Genomic DNA, 24719 nt, shown 5'->3' on the forward strand with positions numbered 1-24719 from the left:
AGGGGGGCCCGGCGGGGTCCGGCGGCCGCCCGAGGGGGCGGCTGGGGCCGCGGCGCTGGCGGGGGAGCGGGAGCGGCGGCAGCCGCGCCGCTGTGATGAGTCATGCGAAGGCAGCCAGACGCGTAGGTTCCTCACAGGAACCCGGAGGAAACCTGAGCGCACATCGCTTGTTACCTAATCCCTGCCTCCTTCGGGGCTTCCCTGGAGCTTCCGCCGGCGCCTCCGCTGCTGCCGGAGGGTGCGCGGGGCCTGGGCGGCAGCGGGGGGCGGCCCGGGCTCGCCCCGCCGTGAGGGGACGCCGCTGTCCCGCCGAGCCGCGGCCCGGGCCGGGGCCAAGAGCAGCCTCGGAGAGCGGGCTTGACATCGGAGCGTGTTTGCGTGAGGGGAAGTGGCCATGAGAAAGGCAGAGGGTAGGTTTAGTTCAGGTGTTCGGGAGGAATTCTTCGCTGTGAGGGTGGGGAGGCCCTGGCAGAGGTTGCCCAGAGAAGCTGTGGCTGCCCCTGGATCCCTGGAAGTGTCCAAGGCCAGGTTGGATGGAGCTCTGAACACCCAGGTTCAGTGGAAAGTGTCCCTGCCCATGGCAGGGGTTGGAATAGATGGTCTTTAAGCTCCCTTCCAACCCAAACCATGCCGTGATCCTGGGATAAATTACATATTGCACAATATCTACTCATTCCATGTTCTGGCAAAGAATTTGTGAGAGGCTGAAGATGCTACACCAACTAAAACTTAAAAAGATAACCTGTCAGTGGGAGACAAACTGCAGTGAATATTCTCTTGCTGTCTAATAAATGTCTTTCATTTGCGAAAGGCATTTTGGCTTGTTTTATTCATTGCTGCTGGAAAGCTATTTTCAGAGCTATCAGGTCCATAAATACAATTAATGAACAGGTATAATTGCCACACATTTAAAATAGCTTGTACACATGGGAGGGAACGATATCCTTAATGTGAGATATACCTTGAAAAATGGCCAAATCACGAGCCTCATATGCAAAATATCCTCAAATTTTTATGTATTGTAACAAGGACAATATCTTGCTGAAACCTGTTGTTCTCTACATTGTAGCAATTACCTCTGCATGTCAGGGTGCTCCTGTGGATCTGTCTTCTGTTTGGTGAATTATTTTAGAGCCAAACTAATTTTAGAATATTTCCAGCCACTGCGTTGACTGATCATATTGTGGTCTTGTGAATATGTAAAAGCCCTGAGAGTTAAAAATGTGATTGTCACAGTTAGTCTTAGTCCTTCACAGCTGACAGTGGCAGAAAGTCACGTCACTTGTCCTGGAAGGTTATGCCTAAGCAATATTTTTCTTCATGCCATTTCTCTATTTTCAATTTTACACTCATTTATTTAGTGAATGCCAGTGGGGTTTGCAGGGTAAGAAACATTGAAGGGTAAGAAACATTGCAGTTCTTTTTGAGCAGAGAGCTCCCAGTTGCAGCTGACGATGTCATTGCTGGATTTTGGTTTTTATTTTTTTTTTTATGTTTGTGTGTTCTGCATCATCAGTGAGTCACAAGCCCTGGGAGGATATATATCAATGCAAGTATCACAAAGCAGTTTTAACTTCATGATCAGTTGTTTTTCCCTCAGAATCCAGAGGCAGTTGGAGTTTCTAAGAAACCATAATCCAGATAATCTTAATGTAATATGATCTGAGTTATAAAAATTCCCATTATTACAATGTCTTAGGGAAGTCACAACTAATTCAACAAGACACAAGATCAGCTTCATGTTTTATGAAAAACAGCAATTAAAACTACCTAAGAAGAGATTCAAAAGCATTTAGGCAAGCTTTTCCTGTAATTTTTGTTAATTTCTTATATTTTTTTAGTTGTTTCAAACAGCACAGAAGAGTATCTGGGAGTAATACCTACCCTGTTTCATGCTGAAATGTTAAAGTTACCAGATGTCCTTGATTCTTCTTGGCAGTCCCCATGTGCTTTTCATCATTTGTCTCGTGGCAGAAGACACTAATTAAAATGAAACAGAGTAGAACTCCACACTCAGGACACTTCGTCAACTTTTGGCACTACGGTCAAGCCAGGATTGTTTTGCTCTGATATTAAATAGAGAGCTGATGGCTGCCAGCCATGCTGACATTTGTTTGTGAGAGGGAAAGGTGGAGAACCATTCCCAGGAGGCTGGAACACGGAGCATACGGCGGCAGTGGGTGGTGTGGCTGAGCCAGGCAGGAGGCTCCGCTGGCCCCGCTCTCCGTGGGGCCACTGGGGTGGCCAAACTCCCCCAGAAGGAGCCACCCTGCCCAGAAAAGGAAGCTCTGAGCACCCACTGAGCCCTCAGAGCGTTACGAAATGTTTGGAGTGTTCAGGAACTCTGGGAGCTAAATTTAGAGTGCTTGGCTGTGCTCTGGATATCGTTGGGTGGATGGTTCCTGTGGGATGAGGGGAGGTGGATGGAATAAACTCACAATTCCCAACATTCTGAGTCTGAGACCATTGGAAATCATATGGAGAATAAGGATTGCACTTGATGTGAGAAGGAAATGCAGGTGTTTGTATCCTTTTCAGCTTAATAATGTTGCTTTTTGTTTTAAAAAAACATTTAGCAGTATTGTTTTGGAAGAAATCTATTTCATTTTAGCCTTAAAATGATGCCTTCCTCTTTCTCATTTGCTGTTGAGTAATAAGCAGGGTTTGAACAGGCCTTGGGGAGGTGACCTGAATTGTATGGAGGGCAAAAAGAAGTGCTTTTTAATTCTTTGTAACCTTTGGAAGTGACTCCTGTGGGCTGACAAACAGAAGACAGGTAGGGTTCATGTACTTATCATACCTGTGACACATGATCTGATACCATACAAATGAGTTTAATGGCAAAAATCCAATGGTAAACGCCTCTTCAAAGCAGGGCTTCTTTCTTTAAAAAGTAGGGCTTTTCCAGTAAACCTGAATTAATTTTAGCAGCTATATTCAGTTTTAATAATTCCAGTTGCTTAAGACTAAAGACAGTGAGAATTTGTAAGGAATACAGCAAGAGGACTCTTGTTGGCAGAGTCAACATCCATCAAACTGCAGTTCATTTTCTCAGGTTCAGCCTGGTCAGCTGCAGCTTTAAAGAGCTAAGTAACTTCTGCCACCACAGTTTTACCAGCTCCTTGACCATAATAAGGATTTTTATAGTGTTTCTAAACACCAAAGTCATTCTCTCTTTTTCTTTCACTTTTTTTTTTTTTTTTTTTTTTTTTTTTTTTTAATAAGTTTGTGAGGTCAAGTCAGCTTTTCCAGATTAATAGTCAAAGATTATTCTGAAATATCCCCATCCATTGCAAAACATGGGATTTCAGGCCTGAATCCCACTTCCAGCTGTCATGGAAATTTCCAGTCCCATCCCAAAGGAAAATTCCATTTTCAGCCTTCCATTCAGACCCCAGTTTAGGAAAGGGTGTGCTTTGAATTAGCGTCCCTCTCAAACCCCATTGAGGCAGCTCATTCTAACTTCTCTCAACAGCCTCAAACGCTATGAATTAGCCACAGAAACTTGTGCTCATTTCACAAATGAATGAATGAATGGCTTTTAAAGAGATAGATGTATGTGATGTACACATTTACTAGCAAAAGTGTAGTAAGCAGTTAGTTTATCTAGTAAAAAAAAAAAAAAAGTGTTACAATCTCTTATTGACACGCTGCACTTTATAGACATTATTTTCTTGCTGAGGAGACAACTTGTTCTTTAGCCCAAAACATTTTAATTTAGTAACATATATGATACAAAAAGAATTACTAAGTGAGTGTAGTTGTAACTGTGTTGCTAAAATTGCAGCAGTTCACACTAAATAAATTAAGAGCATTAGAGGGATATGTGTCAGAAATGTAAACCTCCAAAATAATGGAAACTGAGCAAGCATTCAAACAACATATTTGTGGCCTTTGAGAAAAACATCCAGACGCAATTAGAACCATTCATTGAGGTCTGTGGAGTTTCTTTATTACTTTCCTATATATGTTATAAAATATTTTAAACATTCCCCCTTCTCATTGTTTGAAACTGAAATATGATTTTTTTTTAATATCCCAATGCTTCTTTGGCTCTGTTTAAATCAATGGCAAGTAATTCTTGTAAAAATGAGTAGTATTAGCTATAATTCTTGAAGTGTAGAATAATTAGCTATAATTTTTGAAGTCTGACTTAGTAAAATACAGACTTTTCTATGCATTATTTTGGCACATAATCTAACATTTTTACTACTTTTGTCATGATGGAATTATTGGTTTTAATGCCATTTATTATTTCTATAGATAGAGTTCAAACTGTGTAGAGCTTAGGCTCTCTCACAGATAGATAGTGGATATTGTAGGAATATTTCTTGCTTATGGGAAGCAAGACAGGAGCTGACAGTTTAACAGTGGGTGCATTTGTGGGTGAAATTCAGTACTGGGAAAGGGGCCAGTTCCCGGTGATTTCATTCTTCAGGAGAGAACATTAGTGCAGGCATCTTGCAGCAGCCAAGGGAAGCCAGCTCCCCTGACCCTAATCATCCCAAATGAGTGCATGGCCAGCAGCCACGAGACACCGAGTGCCCAGGCCGGGGAGCGGCAGAGGGAAGCCCGGAGCAGGGAGCAGCTGGCACCGCTTCCTGGAGCCGAGGGGCTGCGGAGGAGGAGGGCTGGCCAGGCTGCTCCCGGCCGCTGCCAGCGCCACATTTCCCTGCAGCCAGGCTCCCTGCGGAGCTCTTAGCACGGCCCTGCTGCTTTGGGAACACGGGCTGACCCCCTGCTCGTCATCCTTTTAAAAAACTGTTATTTCCCTTCTGGAATAGTTGTGTTGCTGCCATGTCAGCGCTCTGTTTATTCCATTTCTCTCAAGGATAAGAAAGCGTCAAACCATACTTTTAAAATTACTAGATGTATTTAATATAGAATTATCAGGTGTTAAAACAGTACCACACAGCTTAATGTGGCTTTCTAAAGAATTATTATCCTGAGCATGGTAAAAACAGTCTCTTTGGAGAAGCTGGAACACAATGACTTGCCCTTCCAACTTCTCTATCTCCTTTTGTTCAGGACAAGGGTGGAGCTCAAAAACCAGGCAGCAAGGATTTCTGGTTTTTTTCTTTGTTGCTAATCCATTAAATACCTGACAATAAATCTGATCCAAAATTTAGTCCCCCTGTAAAATAACTAAAGGAACAGTAACTGAAATTGATCAGGAAAATGGTTGTTATAATTTAAATGTACTTTTCTCAGCACTCAGGTTAGTGGCCAAATCTCCTTTCCACACCAGTCAATCACTCTGTGGCTGACATCAAGAGGAGACTGATTTCCTACCTTGAACCTTGGCTACACCTTTGTACCTCCAGTTAAGCTATTTCTTCTCCATGTTTTCTTCAATTTACTCTACTTAGAGGCTTGCTGGTTCCTCAGTACTTCATAATGGAAAAGGTGCAGAACACATCAAAACAGGAACAAATAAATTGTTATTTTCCCTGTCCAAACTAAAGAGTTTCTAAGCAGGACTCAGGGCTTGAGAATTCTCCTGTGACCGCAGTGTTTGCCTGTTGCCAAGGCCTGTGGTAGGATCTGGATTCTTCTTGTGGTGACAAAATAAGTTCCTCCACCACAAGTAAATGTCGTCCCCACAAAATGGAATAATTTCAAACTCAGCATGACAGTTAAAGCCCTTGGCTTTCAGCAAACTGGGACTTAAGCAGCAAATCAAACAACCCATTTTCTTTTTGATGCAGTGCCATGAGGTTGGCTACTTAGAATCTCACTTTTTGTGCAGTAATAAAATTCTCTTCTGCCCCTCGCTGTTGGGCACCGACGCTGTGACATGCATGAGAATTCCAGGCACATATGGGAAAAAATCAACTTGCCATGGAAGATTTACTGGTGAGGCAACGGTCAAATTTTTTCTTTCTCTGCAATTCTGAGCCTGGAACAGCTTCCTTGTCTCCAGCAGATGAGAACGAAATCTGGCTCATTTAATCTAATTTTGTCTCCGCCAACAGATCCTTCTCTCAGTTCTGGTCTGCAGAGCTGATTTTTATAATAGCTTCAATAGGAAAAAAAGAGTGAAGAATTAAAAAATCTCAGCATAGAGAGCCTCCAATGTTTCCTCTGGACATTCTGTAACTCCTACTGTTAACCAGTAACTGTGCATCTTTTTTATTTGAATAATGATGCCCATAACACTGGAAGCTCTAACATTTACTCAGCCAAGACCATTTATCTTGTTATAACAGGATCAGCATCTCAGCTGGGGCTTCTGGATGCTACTCTACTACAAACAAAATTAAAACCACCAGTCAGCTGAAATTAATAGTACATGGGAGCCACACTGTTACTCTGCTCACACACGGAAGGACGTGTGGAGGGTGTTAAATCCCAGCACAATGCACTGAGAGAAATGGATTTTTCCATAATTACCAAACCCCTTAGATAGCAGCTATCACCAGGATCCAGGAGAGCTCCTGAAAATATTGCTCCAGCATTCCTAATGGATGGTTTTCCTCGTGCCTACGTAGGCAAGAGCTCGGTGCCAGCTCCCCCCTCCTCCTGCTCTGCCAGACGTAGGAAGGCTTTATTCCCAAACGGGAGCGTTCGCTTGCTGACATCACATGCGCTAGGATCCTTTTGTTTGCCTGTGTCTCCTGCATTGAAATGTTTGTCTGAGTCACAGATCCCGCTGCCTCCCTTCTCCGATGTCATCCTGCTTGCTTCACAGCTTCTCCCTGACTCACAGTTTTTAAATTTTGACACAGCCCAGTTTGCTGCATGGCAACTCAATACTTTTCCCTTTAATATTTTATTATGTAATTTTCATCTAAACTCTATAATGATGCAAAAACCACTGCCTTTTTTTTCTTTTTTTCCTTTTTTTTTTATTTTTGCAGCCTTTTTTGAATAGGGAGATTTTATGACTCAGATTCAGCACTGAATTTCGTTTCAAGGGAAAGTCAGTTTAGTGTATACTAAATAAAAAATTTAAGATAGTGACTCCCACAACTTGAATTCTCCATTTAGCTGCTGGCTGAGTTTCCTCAGCTCTAACGTTACCAAGTGCTCTGCCAAAAGGGGTCATCTCTGTGCATGTGTACAAACACTTCCCATAATTGAAGTAATTATTATTTTGCAGTGCAGCACCTTTCTTCTCCTCTAATAATCTCCTTGATTTGTTTTCTCTTAATAAAAAGAGGACAAAAAGCTGCTGTGCTTTCAGTAGACATTCATTCTCTGGTTTAGACTCTGGGGCTGCTGATATTGCTGGTGCCTAATCTGGGTTTCCCCTTTATTACAGCCACGAACAAAAGAGATCCTGATTACAGCAAGAAACGAAATGAAGAACGTGGAAGTCATGGCTGTGCAGCAGTTTGGTTCAAGCCCGAGCCACGGTAAAATATTCCCACTTACTAAGACATAAAACATAAAATTATCCTGCTGGATTAAATCCTTTGTCCTTCAGATCCAGCCTTTCATCTCTGTTGTTGCCACCACAGGATAAAGGAGAAGTTCAAAGCAGAGCTTTGACTGTCCTTGACCAAGGACTTTGCAGCAGGTGAGGGCTAAAGCCCCACTCTGGTGTAGCACTGAAAGCTGCATTTCTCTTCCAGCATCCACTGCCTGTGTCCTGCTCTGAGCCTGTGCTGAGCACGGTGCTGCATCCAACCTCCTTGAAATTCAGGTACACACAAAGCCAGATGACTGATCCACATGCCTGTCATTAAATGTGCTGTGCTAGAGGCTCTCATTTCATTGTCTTTTTACCCAGTGTGAAAAGATGGAGTTGTAGCCCCCCACATCCACCCACCCTCCAAAAAAAACCCTCAAAAAAAGCCCCATCCCCAAAGCTGAAGCCACTTCTTATAGAAAACATAGATTTTTATTATAAAAGTACAATTATGTCACATACAAAGGATTTTTATGCCACAGAAATTTGCACGTTGCAGTCTTAATATTAAAATAAAGTCCTGAGCAGGAACTGAAGTTGAGAGTCTCTCAGGCTGCCTTTGGCTGCTCGTTCACCCTGCCACTGCTCTCCTGCAGGTTTTTAACCTGATCCCACTTTGGAATCACTTTGGGATCACTGCTGCTTCTCCTCCTCTGTCCGTGGCCGTTTCCGAGGGTTCAGCTCAGTCCCTTCTGTGCTGGCAGTGACAGCTGCAGGCTGCACATCTCGGAAGCCATGGGACTGGAAGATGAAAGGAAAATCATGTGCTAAGGCTTGTAGGAATAGAAAGCATGAGTAACCAGCTCCCAGAAGATCAGAATGAAGGATCATGCTGCCATTTCTTTGGGAGGAGCAGCCACAGAATGCTTATAGACCAGGTTAAGCTCAGCACTGCAAACTTTACAACACATGTGCCAACTCATGTCTGCTCATTTTGTTTTTTTAAAGATATTTTATTTTCACCAACCAGGCTATCACTTTCATTTTACTGTTTATCACCCCTATGGCTATGAAAAACTGCTTCTCTGTAAATTAACTTATGTTGCCTATTTAAATAAATCAAAAGACAAATCCATCAGCTCCCACAGAAGCAAGGAGATGACTGGATTAATTGCCTCAGTCATTTTCAGAAACAAAACTGTGAATTTCTACAACCTAGGATATTTTTGTTCCATGTACCTACTTAATGAACTGAAAACATCAATGAGACATTGTAAGAGAACAGCAGAGCTGAATCTGTCTCTAGACTGCAAAGACTGTTCCAGCATAGTAATTTATGGGACACAATGGGATGAAAACCTTTGACTGCCAAAAACTAAATGCAGAAGTGAAAACTACATGCTGCTACTCAGAGGAGTGCTTGAAGTGATCTATCTGGCCTAGTACCACTTGTATTTTCTGTTACTGTAGCTCACAATTTAATTTCTAACCATTTTAAAATATGAAAGATCTCAAAGTCAGTTAGCTAAACATGCCATGGATGCAGATGGAGATGAGATGTTGTGTGAAGCCTGCAACTCTCTGAGTTCCCATCTCCAGACAAGTGCTGTGCAGAGAGCACTGCTGACAGCTCAGTGAAGACTCTCAGTGCAGACTTAGAGAGGAGAAGGCAATAATCAGAACACAAAATTGCTCTGCTGATCCAAAATGCTCAGATAGAGACAATGTGGGGACGAGAGCATTTCCGGAACGCTGACATTTTGGGTTGGTGCAGTGTGAGCAAAGCAGGCAGAATTACCATCAGAGGTGACTCTTCCCAAATGCCAGTGTGTCCCACACCAAGACCAATCCCAAACCCCAGCAAAATGTCTTGTTTAAGTCTCCCATCCCTGTATTTCTATTTCTGAATGCCTCACCTCACCCAACCCAGGCTTTTTAAAGGAACAAACAGCAAGAGCTGCTACAAGGGCAGGATCTGTGCAACCCCTCTGCTATTTATAAGCAACTCAAGTGTTATTCTAAAGAGCATAATGGGGAATCTTCAAGTTTAATGTTTCACTACATCTAATCTCTGCCATTTCCCTGAGGCACAAAGGTGGATCTGTAGCCAAGTATCCACTTAATCCAGAATGCTGACTCCCAGTGAAAGCATTCCAAGGGTTAGAAGGGCCAGAACACAAAGCAGGCTGCCCAGGATGGATGTTTTGCACTTGGCTACAGGCAGGCACCTTGAAAATACAAGAATTTTGTGTATATTTGTGAGGTTTGGTAGTGGCTTTCAGATGGTGAGGATGTGGCTGCTGGAACCAAGGACAAAGCTCAGTCTTCTGTCATTTTGAATTGTTCCTTAATGTCCTCTGGATTTACACCCTCTGCAGCAAGACTGGCAAGGGTAGATGTGTTTATTACCTGAGCACTGCTCCCATTGCTGGTCTGGCAGACCCTCCACAGCTCAGGGAAACACAATTCCTACCTGGAATTTAGATCCTGGGTCTCTGTTTTTCACTATGAAATAATCAGGTCACATTCCTGGGAAATTCAGGTGAATCAGCCGAGCTACTTACTCCCTTGTGCATAAATCAATTTCCATTTCTATACTCTGCATTTAAGAATGAATCCTTATCAGCCTGTGGAAGAAAGGATTTCATGGGAGAGGAGTTCCACAGCCCCCTCAGAGTGGTGACTGACTCCTGTGTGCTGGAAAGGACAGGATAAAAAAAGCCCAGAGCTCACTCATGAATTTACACATTTCATCAGCTCATGGGTACTGAGCAGCCACTTTGCCAATGGTACCAGTGCACCTCATCTGCACAATTCTAAGGAATTATTATTATTTTTAATATCTTTCTTTTTGTTTGCTGGTTATACACAAATCTGACTTGGAAACACTGGACATGTATTGACATCTTTCAGTTTAACTATGGAATGAGAAATGATAACAGCAGACTGTTATCAGACCTGGACTTCATGAAAGAAATGGAGATAATACAATTTTTTACTAAAAGAAATCATCTGCTGAAGCAATTCATCAGGATTAAGGGAAAAAACCACAGGGATAATCTTAAATTTTAACTAATCTTTGATTAGGATTCACTCTCAACTCTATTTCAAGATAGTGTGCATTCACACAGAAGAGAGCATAGCTGTTTTATGATGCTTATAAAAATTAAAGAAAAAGGCAATTAAACTGTCTGAGATAAAATCCATCTGTTTGTCAGCTGGAGAAAAAAAGGACTCACATCACATGATCCAAACAACCTTGGGATGTAGTCCCACCTCCCCTTCCAGTCTTTATAAAAGTGAATACATTCAGGAGTTGGGGGGAAAAAAACCCTGATTTCTGTTTGAAAGTTTGAGGATCTCATCTGATGGCAGCATTAAAATCTGCAGAAAATGCTATGGCAACGTGTTTCCATGAGGACACATAGTAGGACAAATAGTTATGGAATTGTACCTATGGATGTGACATCTGAGGATGCAAGAATTGAGTGGTGCTGTCTTTTTAAACCTAAATACAGCTTAGACAGCATCTCTTCTCATTAATATGTATCAAAGCACTCCACAATAGGAAATAATCACAGGATTTAACTGGGGATGAATAAGGACTCCAGCCATAAGCTGGAAGCTTCTTCTATGATAGGGACAGAAGAGAAAAATCTGTGTATATTGGCTGGGTGCAGGGTCAGTGTAGGATAAACACAATGTGGGTTACACCACACATAAAGCAGAGGTGGGGAAATACCTATGGAACAAAGCACTGGACAGGCCTCTGGAATATCAGGTTTAATTCTGGTCATCCTCATCCCAGAAAGATGAACTCAGCTGGAACAGATGCAAAAAGCCACCTGAGAAACCACACCCTACCTGACCAGGGAGACAATGGTTCAGGACTCCCAAAATGAAGCTCAGATTGTTCCTGGTAACTGCACTTAGGGCAAAAGTTAACTTCAGGGATAAATAAGATAAAATGAGCAGCACCAGCAGCAGAACAGATGGGGACAGGCTGCCTGAAAGTTTCATCTGGAAATCAAAAGTATTTAAACTTTAGTAGACAAAATGCTGGGTCACTTTTCTAAAGAGAAAAGAGCAAATTACTTCAAAATCTGGAGCTATCCCAGCATAACTACCTTCCCTTCAGAAAGCAGCTGAAAAGCACACTAAGAAAGCAAAGCCCATTGTGAGATTTGTGTGAAATTCCTTTCCAGCTGGGAATGTCCATCCCCACAGGAACACTCACTGTGATGTGATAGGCTATGGTGGACTCCTTCTGGCTCGGTGATTTGTACAACGTGGCCAACCTGGTAAAACAAACCCCAGGTAATTATGATTAATTAATACAGTAATAAAAATTCCAAATAACCCAGTGACCAGACCCAAGTTTTCCTACATTACCAGTGGAATTCTTAGGGATGTGTTTCCATATAGGTCATTCAAACTGTGGATTCCCATCCTTACATGACCTGTCAGCTCAAACACAATCTAGACCTACTAAAAAGAGTGAATGATTAATTAGCCTTGTTTCATCACAGTATTTGATGACATTTTTGGAACAGTATTCATCATGAATTAATTCCAAATGTCGCTTTCTTAAAATGCAAACAAAAAAGGTTTTGAGCACACCTCTTCCCTACTCCGTTAATCACTTGCTCTTTGACCTCTCGAGGATGTGAGAGACCTTCAAGAATTCCAGTACTTCTAGGGAGGCTTTTTCCAGAGATTTCCCAAGCCTGTCAATATAACCCAGAGGCTGGAGATGTTCTATTTCTAAGCCTGCCCTTGCCACTGACACACAGCACAACCTTGAGAAAATAGTTTCCCTTTTATTTCTCCTCTGACACTTCCCTGATTTGCTGCATTTAGACTCTAAGCAGTACACCTTGATTTGTGTTCTACAGTAAATGCTTGCATAATATAGAGAGAAAATTACACAGCAGCTCAAAAGGAAAGGGGTTTTCAATCTTTGTCAGGGCTGCACCAGGCCCACCTCCCCAAAACTCACACTTACATAAGCCAATCTAGAAAGTGTTCTGCTCTCTGTAGCAAGACACCCTGCCAAAAATCCTGTTAATTATTTTCGGGGGGTTTTTTCCTCCCTGAGGTGCCATTCTATTAGAGAGCACGTAATTACAGCCTGAGGAATGCTGCCACTTAATGTTAGCTACACAGGGAATTCCTCAGAACACTCAAATGCTGGGTTATACTTGACAAAATTGCCCAAATCTGGAGCTGCAGAAGCCAGGCTTTCACAAGAGCTCAGCTGGAGCCTCTGACTCAACAGGATCTTTCCTCCCAGCAAAGAGAACCCTTAGAATTAAGCTCTGATATTTTCAGGAGTAGAGAGAAAGGAGGAAATAGGTATCAGAGTTGGCCAAAGCACATTTAAAAATATTTTAAAAAAGGCAAATGGATCCTCAAATGATCTTTGTGCCTCAATAACCTGACATAAAAACCACAAAATCACAATGGAGCATCAGCTGCAGGCAGCCTGTGCAAAAATAAGACAGCATTGAGCTATTTCTGCTTTTACAGTTGTATCCAGAATTGCTGTTTCTGCAGACCCCAGTCCATGTTAGCTGCAGATTTACATCAGTAAATAAGCCAGGTTTGTCTCTCCTTGGCTTGTTTTCTGGAACTTCTGTCTGCAGCCTTCCTAGCTCTGCTGCAGAAGAAAAAAAGTTCTTTTCATATATAAAATTAACTTTTGTTCACTCTGTAATCATTATGTTGATGCAACTTGTCCTAAAAAGACTGTTAACTAATCAGTGATGTTAATTTAATTCCAAATTAAACAGCCTGCTGTAATCATCCTGCATTGCCTTCAAACTTAGAATTTAAAAACAAAACTCCCTAAGAAAGTGTCACTGCATTTTTCTTTCAAATTCAACAAGCAAAACACTGCAAAACAACATTCTAGCACCATTTTTGCTCACTGTTTGCACAAGACTAGGGAATTGCAGCACAGCTCCTTAATCTCAAGCTGCTACATGGTGATATTACATATAGGACAAATTTAACTGACCAGGAAAGAGAAATGACCTTACAATATAAAGAGGGGGAAAAAGAACCAGGAAACAGAGGAGGTCTCATTGCAACAAACAGAATTTCAGTGTTTTTAGAAGATTCAACCCCTGAAGCTCAGGGTCAGCAGCCTGTCCTGAGGGTCACTGGCTAGGTGGATTTAAAGCCTTCTTTGGCACCTCTGGCTTTGGACTGACTGGGGATGAAAACACTGAAGAAAAAATTATTCTCAAAGAAATTATAGTGGCTACAACCAACCATGGAGGAGTGGGAGGTTCTTTACAATGAGACTGTTGAAATTGCACCTCTTCAGAGTGGGGCATAAAAATCACCTTGTAACCCAGCAGCTCAATACTTGCACTGAGTCTACGGCAAAAATTCACATTAAAATGAGAAAAGTTTTATTAAAAAAACCCAACCCAACCCTACCTTGCAGAATGCAGATTGTAATAGAAATCCTTGTGTCTGAACAGCTGCCATGAGGATGTTACACTTTTATAAACCATGGCATCTTGTCAGGAAGAACCCACCACGGTGGGGAGGAGGAGCTGACAGTTCAGCCCCTCACTGTCCCAGCCTGAAGGAGAAAATTCCTGAGCCTCAGGAGCCTGGGATGTGGCAGAGCAAGGCCAGGAGCCAAATTCAAACCCCTGCTTGGCCCCCATGGCCAGTTTGAAAGATTCTCCAGGGCCATTCTTGTATTTATATGGATTTTCCTCCCACTTTCCCTCACCTCTGAGTGTTGTCCCAGTGGAAGATTAAACGGACAGTGGCAGCGTGTCCCCAGCTTTCTCCTGAGAAACACAAAATGACAGGTCATTATCTCTTACAACACCACCATCAGCAAGCTGAAATGAAATTAAACTCCAAAAACCTCCCATGATTAAAACAAAATCTGCCTTTCTTGCAGTGATGCATCACATCTTTTTCATCCTTGCAAGGATTTCACAACAAATACACTGAGATCAGGAATAACCTCTGTAGTCTGCGTGTTTTACAGAAATCTTGATGCAATACTTCCATATTTGTAGAAAAAAATCATGGATGCCTAATAAAGGACAGGTACTAGACAAGTCTTGAAAACAGAAGCAGCTTGAAGAAGAGATTTAGCTAATTACTACAGAAGAAGTCTGGTGAGGAGGTCTAAAACCTACTTCAGAACTGTGATATTCTGTCTCTCAGGCATAATTATGAGCAAACATCAGTCCCTTTGGGATGCCAGCTTTGGGAGAAAGTCAACCATTATTAAAGCATTAAGGGCCCCTGAAGCAGTCTTCTGCTTCTGACAGCAAAATGCAAAATAACACAACCAAAAGCAAGGAGCAGGGAGGTGTGGTGGAAAGAGAGAAGGAAGTTTGGATTTTTATCCTGCTCCAGGGGCTCAGTCCCAACGTTTCAGCTCACACCTGGCCACAAGTCAATGCACAGACATCTTTATTGGGTGATTTTTCCTCTGTTTATCCCCGTCAGCACTCCAAAGATGGACTGCATTTTAAACCAGTCAAGTCTCCCCTGTCCACCTGCTCTTTGTCCACCCCTCCCTGGTGTCCCCCACATCCCCAGTCCCTCGTGCCCCCTGTGCTCTGGTATTTATTAGAGCACAGAGAAGGAAAAAAAAAATGATCCCACTGTAATGAAGACCTAGACCCTTTAGGCATCTTGCCAGACCTTGCTCCACTACATCTGAGTTGAGATTAAAGATTTTGGCTCTCAGAGATGGCTCTGAGGCAGAGATCAAAACACATTTTACAATGGCTACAAATTCCACACCAGCAGATTTCCAACTGCACTGAATATGAGTGAAAAATGCTACTGTAAAATGAGATATTTCTGAGTTGAACTGCCTGTAGATTAATATTTGACCTCCTTTCTAAGTATATTTAGTAGAAATGTCTAGGAACACCCAGCTTAGCTATCACTAGTAGGAAAGAAAGCTGTCCCCTTCATAAAGCTCCTGACTTAATACCTTGCAGCATCTGTGCTTTTTTCTTTCTTTTTTTTTTTCCCCTCATAATTAAGATCTTCCCTTCTGCTCAGGAGCTGAGTAAGAATTTAGAGATTAATGCTTTCATGAAAAAGCTGTTTCTCAGGCTTACCAGTCAATGGGAGGAAAAACCCAATTTAGTGATTTTATTTGGGGGTTTGCTGCTGACCCCTCCCTCAACAGCTCCTTTGGCTACACCAAACCATGGAGGAGTGGGAGGTTCTTTAGCTTTTATGATGAGACTTTTGAAACACCATCTCTTCAGAGCAGGGCATCAAAACCACTTGGTTAAATATTTTCCCAACTGGTACCAAGCTGCATTTTTGGAAGAGTTCACACTGCTCAGTTTAACAATAGTGTGGTCACACACGCTGGGGAGAATCACAGTCAGCTCCACAGGAGGCCATGTCAAATTAATTGTTTGTGAAAGAAAATATGCACAAGGCAAGGCAGGATATCTGGGAATTATAAACTCCCCTGAATGTCTTCACATTCTTTACTGTCCCCATGACTCAATAAACACAACAGCTCCCAAACAATGCTGGCCAGTGAAAAAAGACAGACTCTATTAGCTTTAATTGAGTTTGTAGCCAGAAAGGCTGCCAAAAATAATCCATCAGAGAGCAAGAGGCAAAACTGACAAAAAGGGTCAGATCCTGGGAGCTGGGTCTGCCTGCACAGCTCCAAATTCCACGTTCTTCACATTCCTGCAGGAGATGGGCTGTGTTTGTTCATTTTACCCTCTCTCTCTGCCAAATGGTTTGGTGCCTGTACAGACTCTGGGAACATCTCTGCCTTTGTAGTGTCCCCTTCCCTCTCCTCTCCAGAGCAAGGGAATCATTACTTAGCTCACAGAAAATGAAGAATTTGTGCCCTTTAAGTGAATCATAAAATAATGCAATGCTACAGCCTGAAATAAGATTTAAATGCTGAACCTTTCCTTAATTTGTAGAAATCTCCATTTCAGAACTGTTTTATTTTCCCCTGTGACTGCAGCAGAAAGGCATGGATGAGGTATCTGCTCATTACAGGGCAAAATTGAGCAGCCTGCAAAAAAAAATCTTTAACCTGGCTCAGGGCAGGCTGTGCCTGAGGATCCCACACAGAACCTCCCTCTACATCATAACTGCAGAGAATTCCAGTGATACAGCAAATATGAAATGCCTTTGCAAATAATTAATGGGACATGTTCAAGGGTAATGGGAAAATAAGCAATTTAAACTGTTTGGGAGAGGCAGTGAATGGTTCTCAGGGAATTTAGAAAATTGCAGCTTAGTTTGGGGTATGCAACCATTAAGCTGAGTTCTTTTTTGAGTGATTTAACCTTCTCCTCACCACATCCCTGCTAGAGGTTTACAGCTCCCAGGTACATTTTTGGATGATTTCTCTTTTTACATAAAGCCAAAGTAAAGGAACTCATATATCAATTTTCAGCTCACAGCTCAACACTTACCTAAAGCAGGTACCAATGTGGACTGGCTTTGTCCAATCCTTGTTGTCATTTGGTTTGTCAGAACTACCTGAAAGAGGACACAGAAGCAAAAAAAAAAAATACAAAAATCTCCTGGAAATCAGCTTACTGGTGGGAGGGAAGAGAGGGAATTTTCAAAAAAGCTTTTACTGATGAAGCAGTTACTCAGGCAAAACTCTTGGCAACTGTAAAGAGGAGAAACTGTAAGGGTGCCTCATCTTTCCAAAACAAATTAAGAGTACCCTGCAAAATGTATTTTTGGTTTGAATGGGAGATTTCTTTCATTCAAGACTTTAAAGAAATCTCAATTTCTTCCTCCCCAAGGGAGACAAGCTTCACACAACTTCTTTATCCCACAACACTTGTCCTAAATGTTGTTTGGATCTAAGTTTAGCTGCAGCTGACTTGCACTGGCCCTCCACGAGGAGCCAGCTCTCAGTCCCTGGGGTAAATGAACTTGGTGGTGCTGCTCCCAATGTGCATTAGCCTGGTGATTAACTGAATTCCTGTGCCTTGTAGTCTAAAAATGCACAAGTGGGTACAACACAAAGCAGAATGGAAGTGAACAGACAGAGCGGGGGAGTGTTTTCTCAGCCCCAATCACTTGTGGGAGGCTCACAGACAGTCTAGGTTAGATCCCTGGCAGAAGTGGGGGTGGGTGAGACAGAAAAGAGCCAGGAATATTAATGATAAAGTTCATTAAAAATGAAAAATTGTACCCATCTAAGACCCTAGAGAGTTCCATTGTTTGACATGCTCAGAGGATTCTTGCTGGAGTAGTTCAGAAAAGTGTGTGTGAGCAAAGAGTTCCACTGAGCACAGCCTGAAACATTCACACAGCTGAGAGCCCAGCACAGATATTGCACATTTTAGAGAAGTAACTCATCACAAGTGCATGGTAACAGCCCCAAATAGCCTCCTCATCTCCCTGCTGGAGAAGGGCTGGGCATCCTCACTCCGAGTCCAGCTTTAGGATCTGACTTCCGACCATATTAGAGCATCCAGAGCTGCCTGACAAGCAATCCCTGGCACGCAGGCTGGATTTAGCCTGCTCACAGCCCATGGAACTAACTCAGACACCACTAACAAGAGAGCCAATCCAAGCAAAACCAGTCCTGAAGCTCTGACTCCTTTAGCAAGAGTTTATTTAGCAACTTTGTACTAAAGTGCTGCCTGGCTCAGAAGAAATTATTTATATTTTATCCTTGACCAAATAAAATCATTGTCCAATGACAGCAGCTGCTGTTCAAGGTCACCAGGCACCAAGTTCTGAGGGAAAGCACTCGGGAAACCTGAGGCTGTGCAGACCTTGGAACATCATCTCCTTGGTGCCCAGAGCAGCAGGAATGAGCTCCACAGCTCAAGTCAGGACACTCTGGGAATGCTGGGCTCTTCCCTTCCCACAGCTCCCAGAGGAAGCACAAGAGGAGTTTTATTTTTAGCAGCTTGGAACAAAAGCCAACTGCGCCAGGGAGTTGTGAATGACAAGGTCACAAGTCACCTGGACACTGTTAGAGACACAAGCACCATTTTAAGGGCTGGGGAAGCTCCAATTCCTGAACAATGCTTCTCTGAGCTGTCAGAGACTTCCAAAACAACTTCTGGAACAGCTGCAGCTTCCCAGTGCCATCTGCTGGCTGCGGGTCTGCTGCCTCCAGACCGTCAGTGACGTAAAACAATGCCCAGGAAGGAGGCTCTGGGTTTCCATGGATGCCAGAAGAGAAGGCCAATCCAGCAGATAAAGTGCTTTTCCTCCCTAGGAATGCTAATGTTTATTTTTAAACAGAGAGTGGAAAGTGATGTTGGAACTGCTGAATGCTCCCAGGTATTTTTGTAAAGTCACCAGAGGAGCATTCCTTGTCCAACCAAATCATTGGAGATGATGGCAAACAGCATTAGAAATGCCATGCTGACACTTAATTAAGATTCACAGTAGGCTCTTGATGCAAATTTTACTTATTTTGGCAAGTCTAGGAATTTCCCACCTTTCAGGTGTCTTGCCTTTGTGATCCCTCTATATCCACCAACTAAACTAGCAAGAGAGAATGCAGAGGGTATTACTGCAGAGGTTATTACTGCAGTTTTATTTTGCTATTTAGAGACAAGAACAAATCACATTTCCTTAATTCTTTGCAATAAAAAGTATCATCTTTTGGGCTTGAAGCCTGCCCTGGACTCACAGCTGCCCTGTGGTCGTTGGCTATGATGATGAGCTGCTGGGCCAGCCCGTTCAGCAGCACTGCAGTTTTATTTTGCTATTTAGAAACAGGAATAAATCACATTTCCTTATTTCTTTGTAATGAAAAGTATAATCTTTTGGGCTTGAAGCCTGCCCTGGACTCACAGCTGCCCTGTGGTCGTTGGCTATGATGATGAGCTGCTGGGCCAGCCCGTTCAGCAGCCTCGTGCGCAGGGACAGGTCCTCAAAGTCGTGGCGGAAGGGAAAGGCAATTCCATCAATCACCACCAGCCGCACCTAAAGGCAGGAGAAAAGATCAAAAACTGCCATCAACATCCTATAAAAAATGACAACAAGCAGCAAGATCTGTTTTTAAGTGCACCGGAATATTTTGTTTCATCCTTAGGTGAACATGACTGGCAAAGCTGGACTTAAAGCGGAGAAGCTGGAGAAAATACTCATTAAACAGCAGAAGTGTACTTCAGCCAGCTCCACAGACAGCAATTAATTCACCTTCTCCTTCAAAAATTAAATCCAAATCAGAATCAGAATTCAGGCTCTCTGGAGCCAATGCTGAGATAACTCAGCTGTTATCAGTGATCTGTCTTGGAAACACACAGTTTAACAGATGCCTAAAGATATTCCAGGCACACTGCACTGGAGCTGAGGATCTATCTTGCCTCAAGATGTTTGCTTTGCTGAATTATTTCTTTTGTAGCAATCATTAGCTGAAGTCAGAGCATGCTGCAGCTGCTGGCTCATCACCCTCAAGACACTGTATAAACATTAGTCTGGGATTTTGATTTATTCTAACTTCATTTGTTGTGGCTGTTTTGATGACCCAAGTCTGAAATATAGGAGGGAGATGGATGGTCCTATGGTGCCTGAATATTCAGATGCCACTCAAATCCTTGGTGTCTACAAGTTCCTGCACAAGATAAAGTAGAAAACAACACAAAAATCCTGATCTTCTGCATTACTGATTTAACTCATTACTGGGAAGCCTCTTTATGACTGGAACATACAAGCCTGCACAGACATCACTGTGAAATCATCCTGGGCCTCTAACGGAAAAAAAAACCCTTAATTTGCAAAAGAAGATTAAATAGTTGGGATTAAAAGAAGATATTAGTTGTAATCTCATTTTCCCTCCTTCCTACAAATTCTTTTCCACAAGTCTGCACATTTTCCTCATATATCATTTCTTTAAGAACAATCAGTTCAACAGCATAAACATGACTCATGCTAGACAGGAACGTATACATGGTTATATAACTTGGCTATCACAAATAAGTCCAGGTAGGATGCAATTTAGTTAAATTTCTCCCAGATAGCTGAAAGGAAAACTTGAAATATTTAAAGTGCAAAGAGAGCTTGGTAACACCTGCCTCGTCCATGCCAGCTTGGCTCTAGCAGACCTTAAAAAATTAGGTTTTTTACCACAAGAATATTTTCTAACAGTCTTTCTCATATTATTAACAAGATCTCAAACTAATTAATATTTCCAAATGGCACATTTGGACTTCTAACTTTACATCTTTCTTATCTCTAATCCTCTACAACTTTTTCTCTCTCCTAAAAACCCTAAAATCTGGAGGCTTCCTGTGTCCCAGACTGGGCTCCAGAGGGATCAGACTAATTTTAATGAGAGCTGGACTGCAATGTGCAATCTGTCAAGTCACTCCTAGCCCGTCCAAGGAATCAGCAGAAGGTCTTGTGGTTCTCCTGCAACCTTCAGCACTTCAGGCTGCAGGCCAAGCCCAGATAATCAGCACAGATGGTTCCAGGGAGCTGCAGCCCAGTGGAACTGTGCTAATGAAGCCATGTACTTTCCACAAGAGCAAACACAACAGGGCACCGTTAGTACCTGGCAGGGAAAGGGAAATACCAGACTACACCAAGCACAAGTGAGGCTCCCATCTGTGTTTTCCAGAACACCACAGCTCCCATAAATGAAAAGTTTTGGAATATATGCAAAAGATATTCTAATCCAATACTGATTTGTGCTCTGATAAAACAAGGCACAGTCATATTTCCCAGATCCTGACAGGGAGTGATCTGCAGTGCAGAACCCAGAAATCTGGAGGGGAGGTGGTGAAAATCTGCCTTACAATAGCATTTCTCTAAGACATTAGGTACTAAGAAACTTTCTGGCTGCAGTCCACCCAAGAGTCAAGCTGCAGGCTCTGGTTGCTTGTAGCAACAGAAGATGCACTGAAAAGGAGAGTCAGTTGGGTAGTGCAGGATATTTCTGGTCACAAGTGCTCTTTTAGGGGAAAAAAGTGGCACCAAGGCTTTCTGATGCCACCCTCGTGGTCACCACACACCCCCCTGGCTGTGAGGCTCTGGTGCAGCTTTGTGCTGATTCACAGCTCAGTGCTCACAGAAATGGAACATGTGGCAGCACAGACCCAGTGTCCTCAACTCAGAGTGGAAATTCAGGAGGATGGCAAAAGCAAATTACTCTTGAGAGTAATTGGGATGTAAACGAAAAGGCAAACAAGCAGAAGGCTTTACATTTGTACTCTGCTATCAGCCAATATTTTACTGCCAAGCTGACGAGGTACCAAGGTGTTTACTCCTGTTACTACAGCAGACAAAAAACTCTTCAGCGTGAAGATGAGTGACACCTCCTGACAAGCCTGCAAGGAGCCTCACCTTGGAATGCTCTGACAGGAATTCTGGCAGGAGGTAGACCTGGGCCAGCAGCTCTGTGTAGTCACGACAACGGAAGTAATAAATGTGAGAGAGGATATTTTCCAGAGAGAAAGTCTCCAAAGCTTTCTGATGGTCTGAGAACAAAACAAACAGATGAGTAAATGAGTCAGAAGTCTGTACGAGCATATTGTTACTTTCATCATCCCACCAAAGCCTGCCCTCCACACATAGCAACAGCAAAGCCCCCAGAAACAGAACAGGCAAGGTAAGGAGTGTGGAAACATATTTTCCATCTGGCTTGAAAGCCAGGAAGGTGGTGAGCAGATGCTATCCCAGCATTTGCACACAGACACACTGGAGCCTCCAAGGGAGGGCTCCAACAATGAAAAATTTATTTCTGAAGCAAGAACTTCTCCAGTAAATCATTTTCAAGCCAGAACGCCACCAGAGGACATCAGGGACTATTAATCATCCCTTGTTTAATATACAGGCAGTAACTCATTTAATACAGTGTCTTTTTAGCTCAGTTCAAACAGAAGTTTGGTGCATAAATTCTCCATGAGTAACACAAAAGTTGTGTCCTTATTCCCAGGAGACTGATGACTTAGAGAATAAAACTTATTAAAAGCAGCCTGGCTATACTGACTTTATGGAGGATCTGAATTCCAGCTATGGTTTTAGTCTATGGGCCTTCAGCAGCAACATTGCCTCATAAAATTCTGCTGCTCCTCTTTTCTTTCCCTGCCTGCTCCTGTGTTTTGAAACAAAACACTCAGTTTTGCTCAACAGGTGCAAATATGATCAATGAGATGCTGCAATATTATCATTAAGGTGCTAAAAACTTGGAAGGAAAAGAGGAAAGGAGGAAGGTCAAACATCAAAACCCCACAAGCCATCTAAAACCCCCAAGATCAAAACGTTCACAAAATCACCATGTAGAAAAATAATTCTTTTTGAAGTAGCCCAGCCCAGTCTGCTCCAGACACAGATGCAGTTCAGGGTTTGATCCACAGAGGTGGAAATAAAAAGCTGTCAGCAAACACTCCAAAAGTAACACTGCAGCCTACGAGCCACTTGTTTCACTCCATCCTTGCCTCCTCCAGAAAAGAAATGACTTGGCAACGTACCCTCTTCTTGCTGAGCCTCAGCAATAAGGTGGCAGTGCTGCACACAGGCAGCTGCAATGTCCACCACTCTGTCCACCATAAAACTTCCCTCGGTGTCAATGAACACAGCTTCTCCTGCAACGCCTCCAAAGCACTCTGGGATCTGGACATCCACTGCCAGCTGCATGCTGCCACGGGAAAGAGAAAGAGAGATCAATATTTGCATCCCAGAGCTGTCCCTGCTCGCTCCTGGAGCGATATTCCTGCTGAGGAATACACGGGACAGGGAGCAGTACAGCCATTATTGTATTTATAATGCTGGAGAACAATCAGAGATTGCAGTCAGACAACAAGAAAAATGGACTTATTTCACAAAATGTGATTCTTGGTTGCACACAAGCCACGGGACAATGAAATACCACAGCTGGGTTTTGCCAACTCCGGGTGCTCCACAGATCTCGGTGATTTTTGTCAGCTGCACTCCACCTCCCAGGATGTTGTCCAGTGCTGAGCAGAAGGTGATGATGAAGCCCTGGGTTTGCTCCTCTTCCAGAAGCTCCAGGGCTGTGCACTTCCTGGTGGCACCTGATCCCCCAGCTGTCCTTGCTGTGTCCCCGTGACATTCCTGCCTCACCAGCTGCAGCGCTTCCAGCGCCTCTTCCCTGGAGATTCCAATTTCTAGAGGAGTCAAAAGCACAAAACACCACCTTTATTTTATAAGCACTGACTGATTCTGCAGCACGACACAAAATGATCCATATTCACCCTCTCAGGACAACGTGCACACAGCCCTGGCACTAATGATGCGATTTTCAAACTGTAACTGTCATAGATAACAAAACTGTAGATAATCGAAATCCCAGACTGGTTAGGGTTGGAAGGAGCTGTAAAGACAACCCAGTTCCACCTCTGCCATGGACAGGGACACATTCCACTATCCCAGGCTGCCCAAAGCTTCATCCAGCCTGGCCTTGGGCACTTCCAGGGATCCAGGGGCAGCCACAGCTGCTCTGGGCAGCCTGTGCCAGGGCCTGCCCACCCTCACAGGGAGGAATCACAACACACTCCTTGAAAAAGGCAATTTTCTAACTTCAAATAGGCTTATTTTGTTTAAGTCACATAGTAAACAGAATAGGGAAGCTGGGGAAAGAGGAGAGATGAGCCTAACAGAATCCCTTCGTTTTCCTGCATCCCATTTACATCCATCAGTACCAGCTGATCTTTTACCAGAATCGTTTATTTATTTTTTTCTTTTTAAATTATTCACTGTGCCCATTTCCCGTAGGCCTCACTGGGGCGTCCCAGGGGGCAGGACGAGGAAGGAGGAAGGGCCCGGAAGATGCCGGGGAGGCCCCGCGGGGCCGAGAGCCGCCGGTACCTTTGCTCAGGCCGCAGGGCCCGGTGTCCAGCAGCTCCTGCGCCGTCTGGAAGCCGGCGGCGGCGAGGCGTGCGCGCAGGGCGGGGGCCAGCGGCAGCGTGCCCACCTCCCGCTGCATGGAGGCACCGGGACGCACCGGCACCGGGCACGCCCCGGATCGCTCCGGACACGTCTCGGACACGCTCCGGTCACGTCTCGGACACGTCTCGGACACGCTCCGGACGCGTCCAGCGAGCGGCGATCGCTCAAGCCCCGCCCACCGCTCCGCCCCTCACGGTCTGGCCCCGCCCACCGCCCCACCCTGGCGCGAAGCGGGCGAGCGGCGGCGCTGCGCATGCGCGCTGGCGTTCCCGCGTGTCGGGGCCGTTCGGGCGGCGGGTGAGCGGGTCCGCGGTGACCGCGGGCTCCCGGAGGGGCTGGAGCGGGCATTCCCCACCCGGGAATGCCGCTGGGTGTGTCCCGCCTGTGCGCACCGGAGAGACCGCTGCTCCCGGCAGGTTCTGTGGTTGTCGCCTCGCCCGTCCCCGCTGTGCTCCCGCACCGGGCGGGCCGAGAGGGCACTGTTAGGGAG

The 24719-nt window shown here is 43.9% G+C and overlaps 1 protein-coding gene and 1 long non-coding RNA gene across 7 annotated transcripts; one reads left to right on the forward strand and one right to left on the reverse strand.

The window, feature by feature from the left end:
* Positions 1–78: 78 nt before the first annotated feature.
* On the forward strand, positions 79–8122 carry LOC121361775. Of its 2 annotated transcripts, none has more exons than XR_005956391.1 (4): positions 79–410; positions 7265–7358; positions 7464–7648; positions 8011–8122. It is a non-coding gene; the product is annotated as an uncharacterized LOC121361775 (long non-coding RNA). The 2 variants fall into 2 exon arrangements; XR_005956392.1 differs by having other exon boundaries at positions 7578–7648.
* On the reverse strand, positions 7876–24392 carry RAD51C (RAD51 paralog C). 5 transcript variants are annotated; one of them, XR_005956390.1, is made up of 11 exons: positions 24149–24392; positions 23190–23448; positions 22792–22958; positions 21665–21798; positions 19172–19303; positions 16810–16876; positions 14106–14166; positions 13802–13949; positions 11747–11842; positions 11592–11652; positions 8123–8155 (listed from the first exon to the last, which is right to left on the reverse strand). XR_005956390.1 is itself a non-coding variant. In XM_041482779.1 (9 exons), exons 1-9 carry the CDS (start codon positions 24264–24266, stop codon positions 8048–8050), a joined length of 1107 nt encoding a protein of 368 aa, XP_041338713.1. In that variant the 5' UTR covers positions 24267–24392; the 3' UTR covers positions 7876–8047. The 5 variants fall into 5 exon arrangements, 3 of the variants coding, with proteins under 3 accessions (XP_041338713.1, XP_041338714.1, XP_041338715.1); XR_005956389.1 differs by lacking the exon at positions 13802–13949 and having other exon boundaries at positions 8127–8155; XM_041482779.1 differs by lacking the exons at positions 11747–11842; positions 13802–13949 and having other exon boundaries at positions 7876–8155.
* Between the last annotated feature and the right edge of the window lie 327 nt (positions 24393–24719).

This window comes from Pyrgilauda ruficollis, unplaced genomic scaffold (assembly GCF_017590135.1).
Source record: "Pyrgilauda ruficollis isolate IOZ18807 unplaced genomic scaffold, ASM1759013v1 scaffold59, whole genome shotgun sequence".
Lineage (NCBI taxonomy): Eukaryota > Metazoa > Chordata > Aves > Passeriformes > Passeridae > Pyrgilauda > Pyrgilauda ruficollis.

Coding starts and splice junctions, on each gene's coding strand:
- RAD51C (XM_041482779.1), bottom strand. CDS start 24,266: ATGCAGCGGGAGGTGGGCACGCTGCCGCTGGCCCCCGCCCTGCGCGCA. Junction 19,304..21,664: donor TCCTGTCAGAGCATTCCAAG/GTGAGGCTCCTT, acceptor TCCTGCCTTTAG/GTGCGGCTGGTGGTGATTGA. Junction 11,653..14,105: donor CACTGGGACAACACTCAGAG/GTGAGGGAAAGT, acceptor TTGTTTTACCAG/GTTGGCCACGTTGTACAAAT.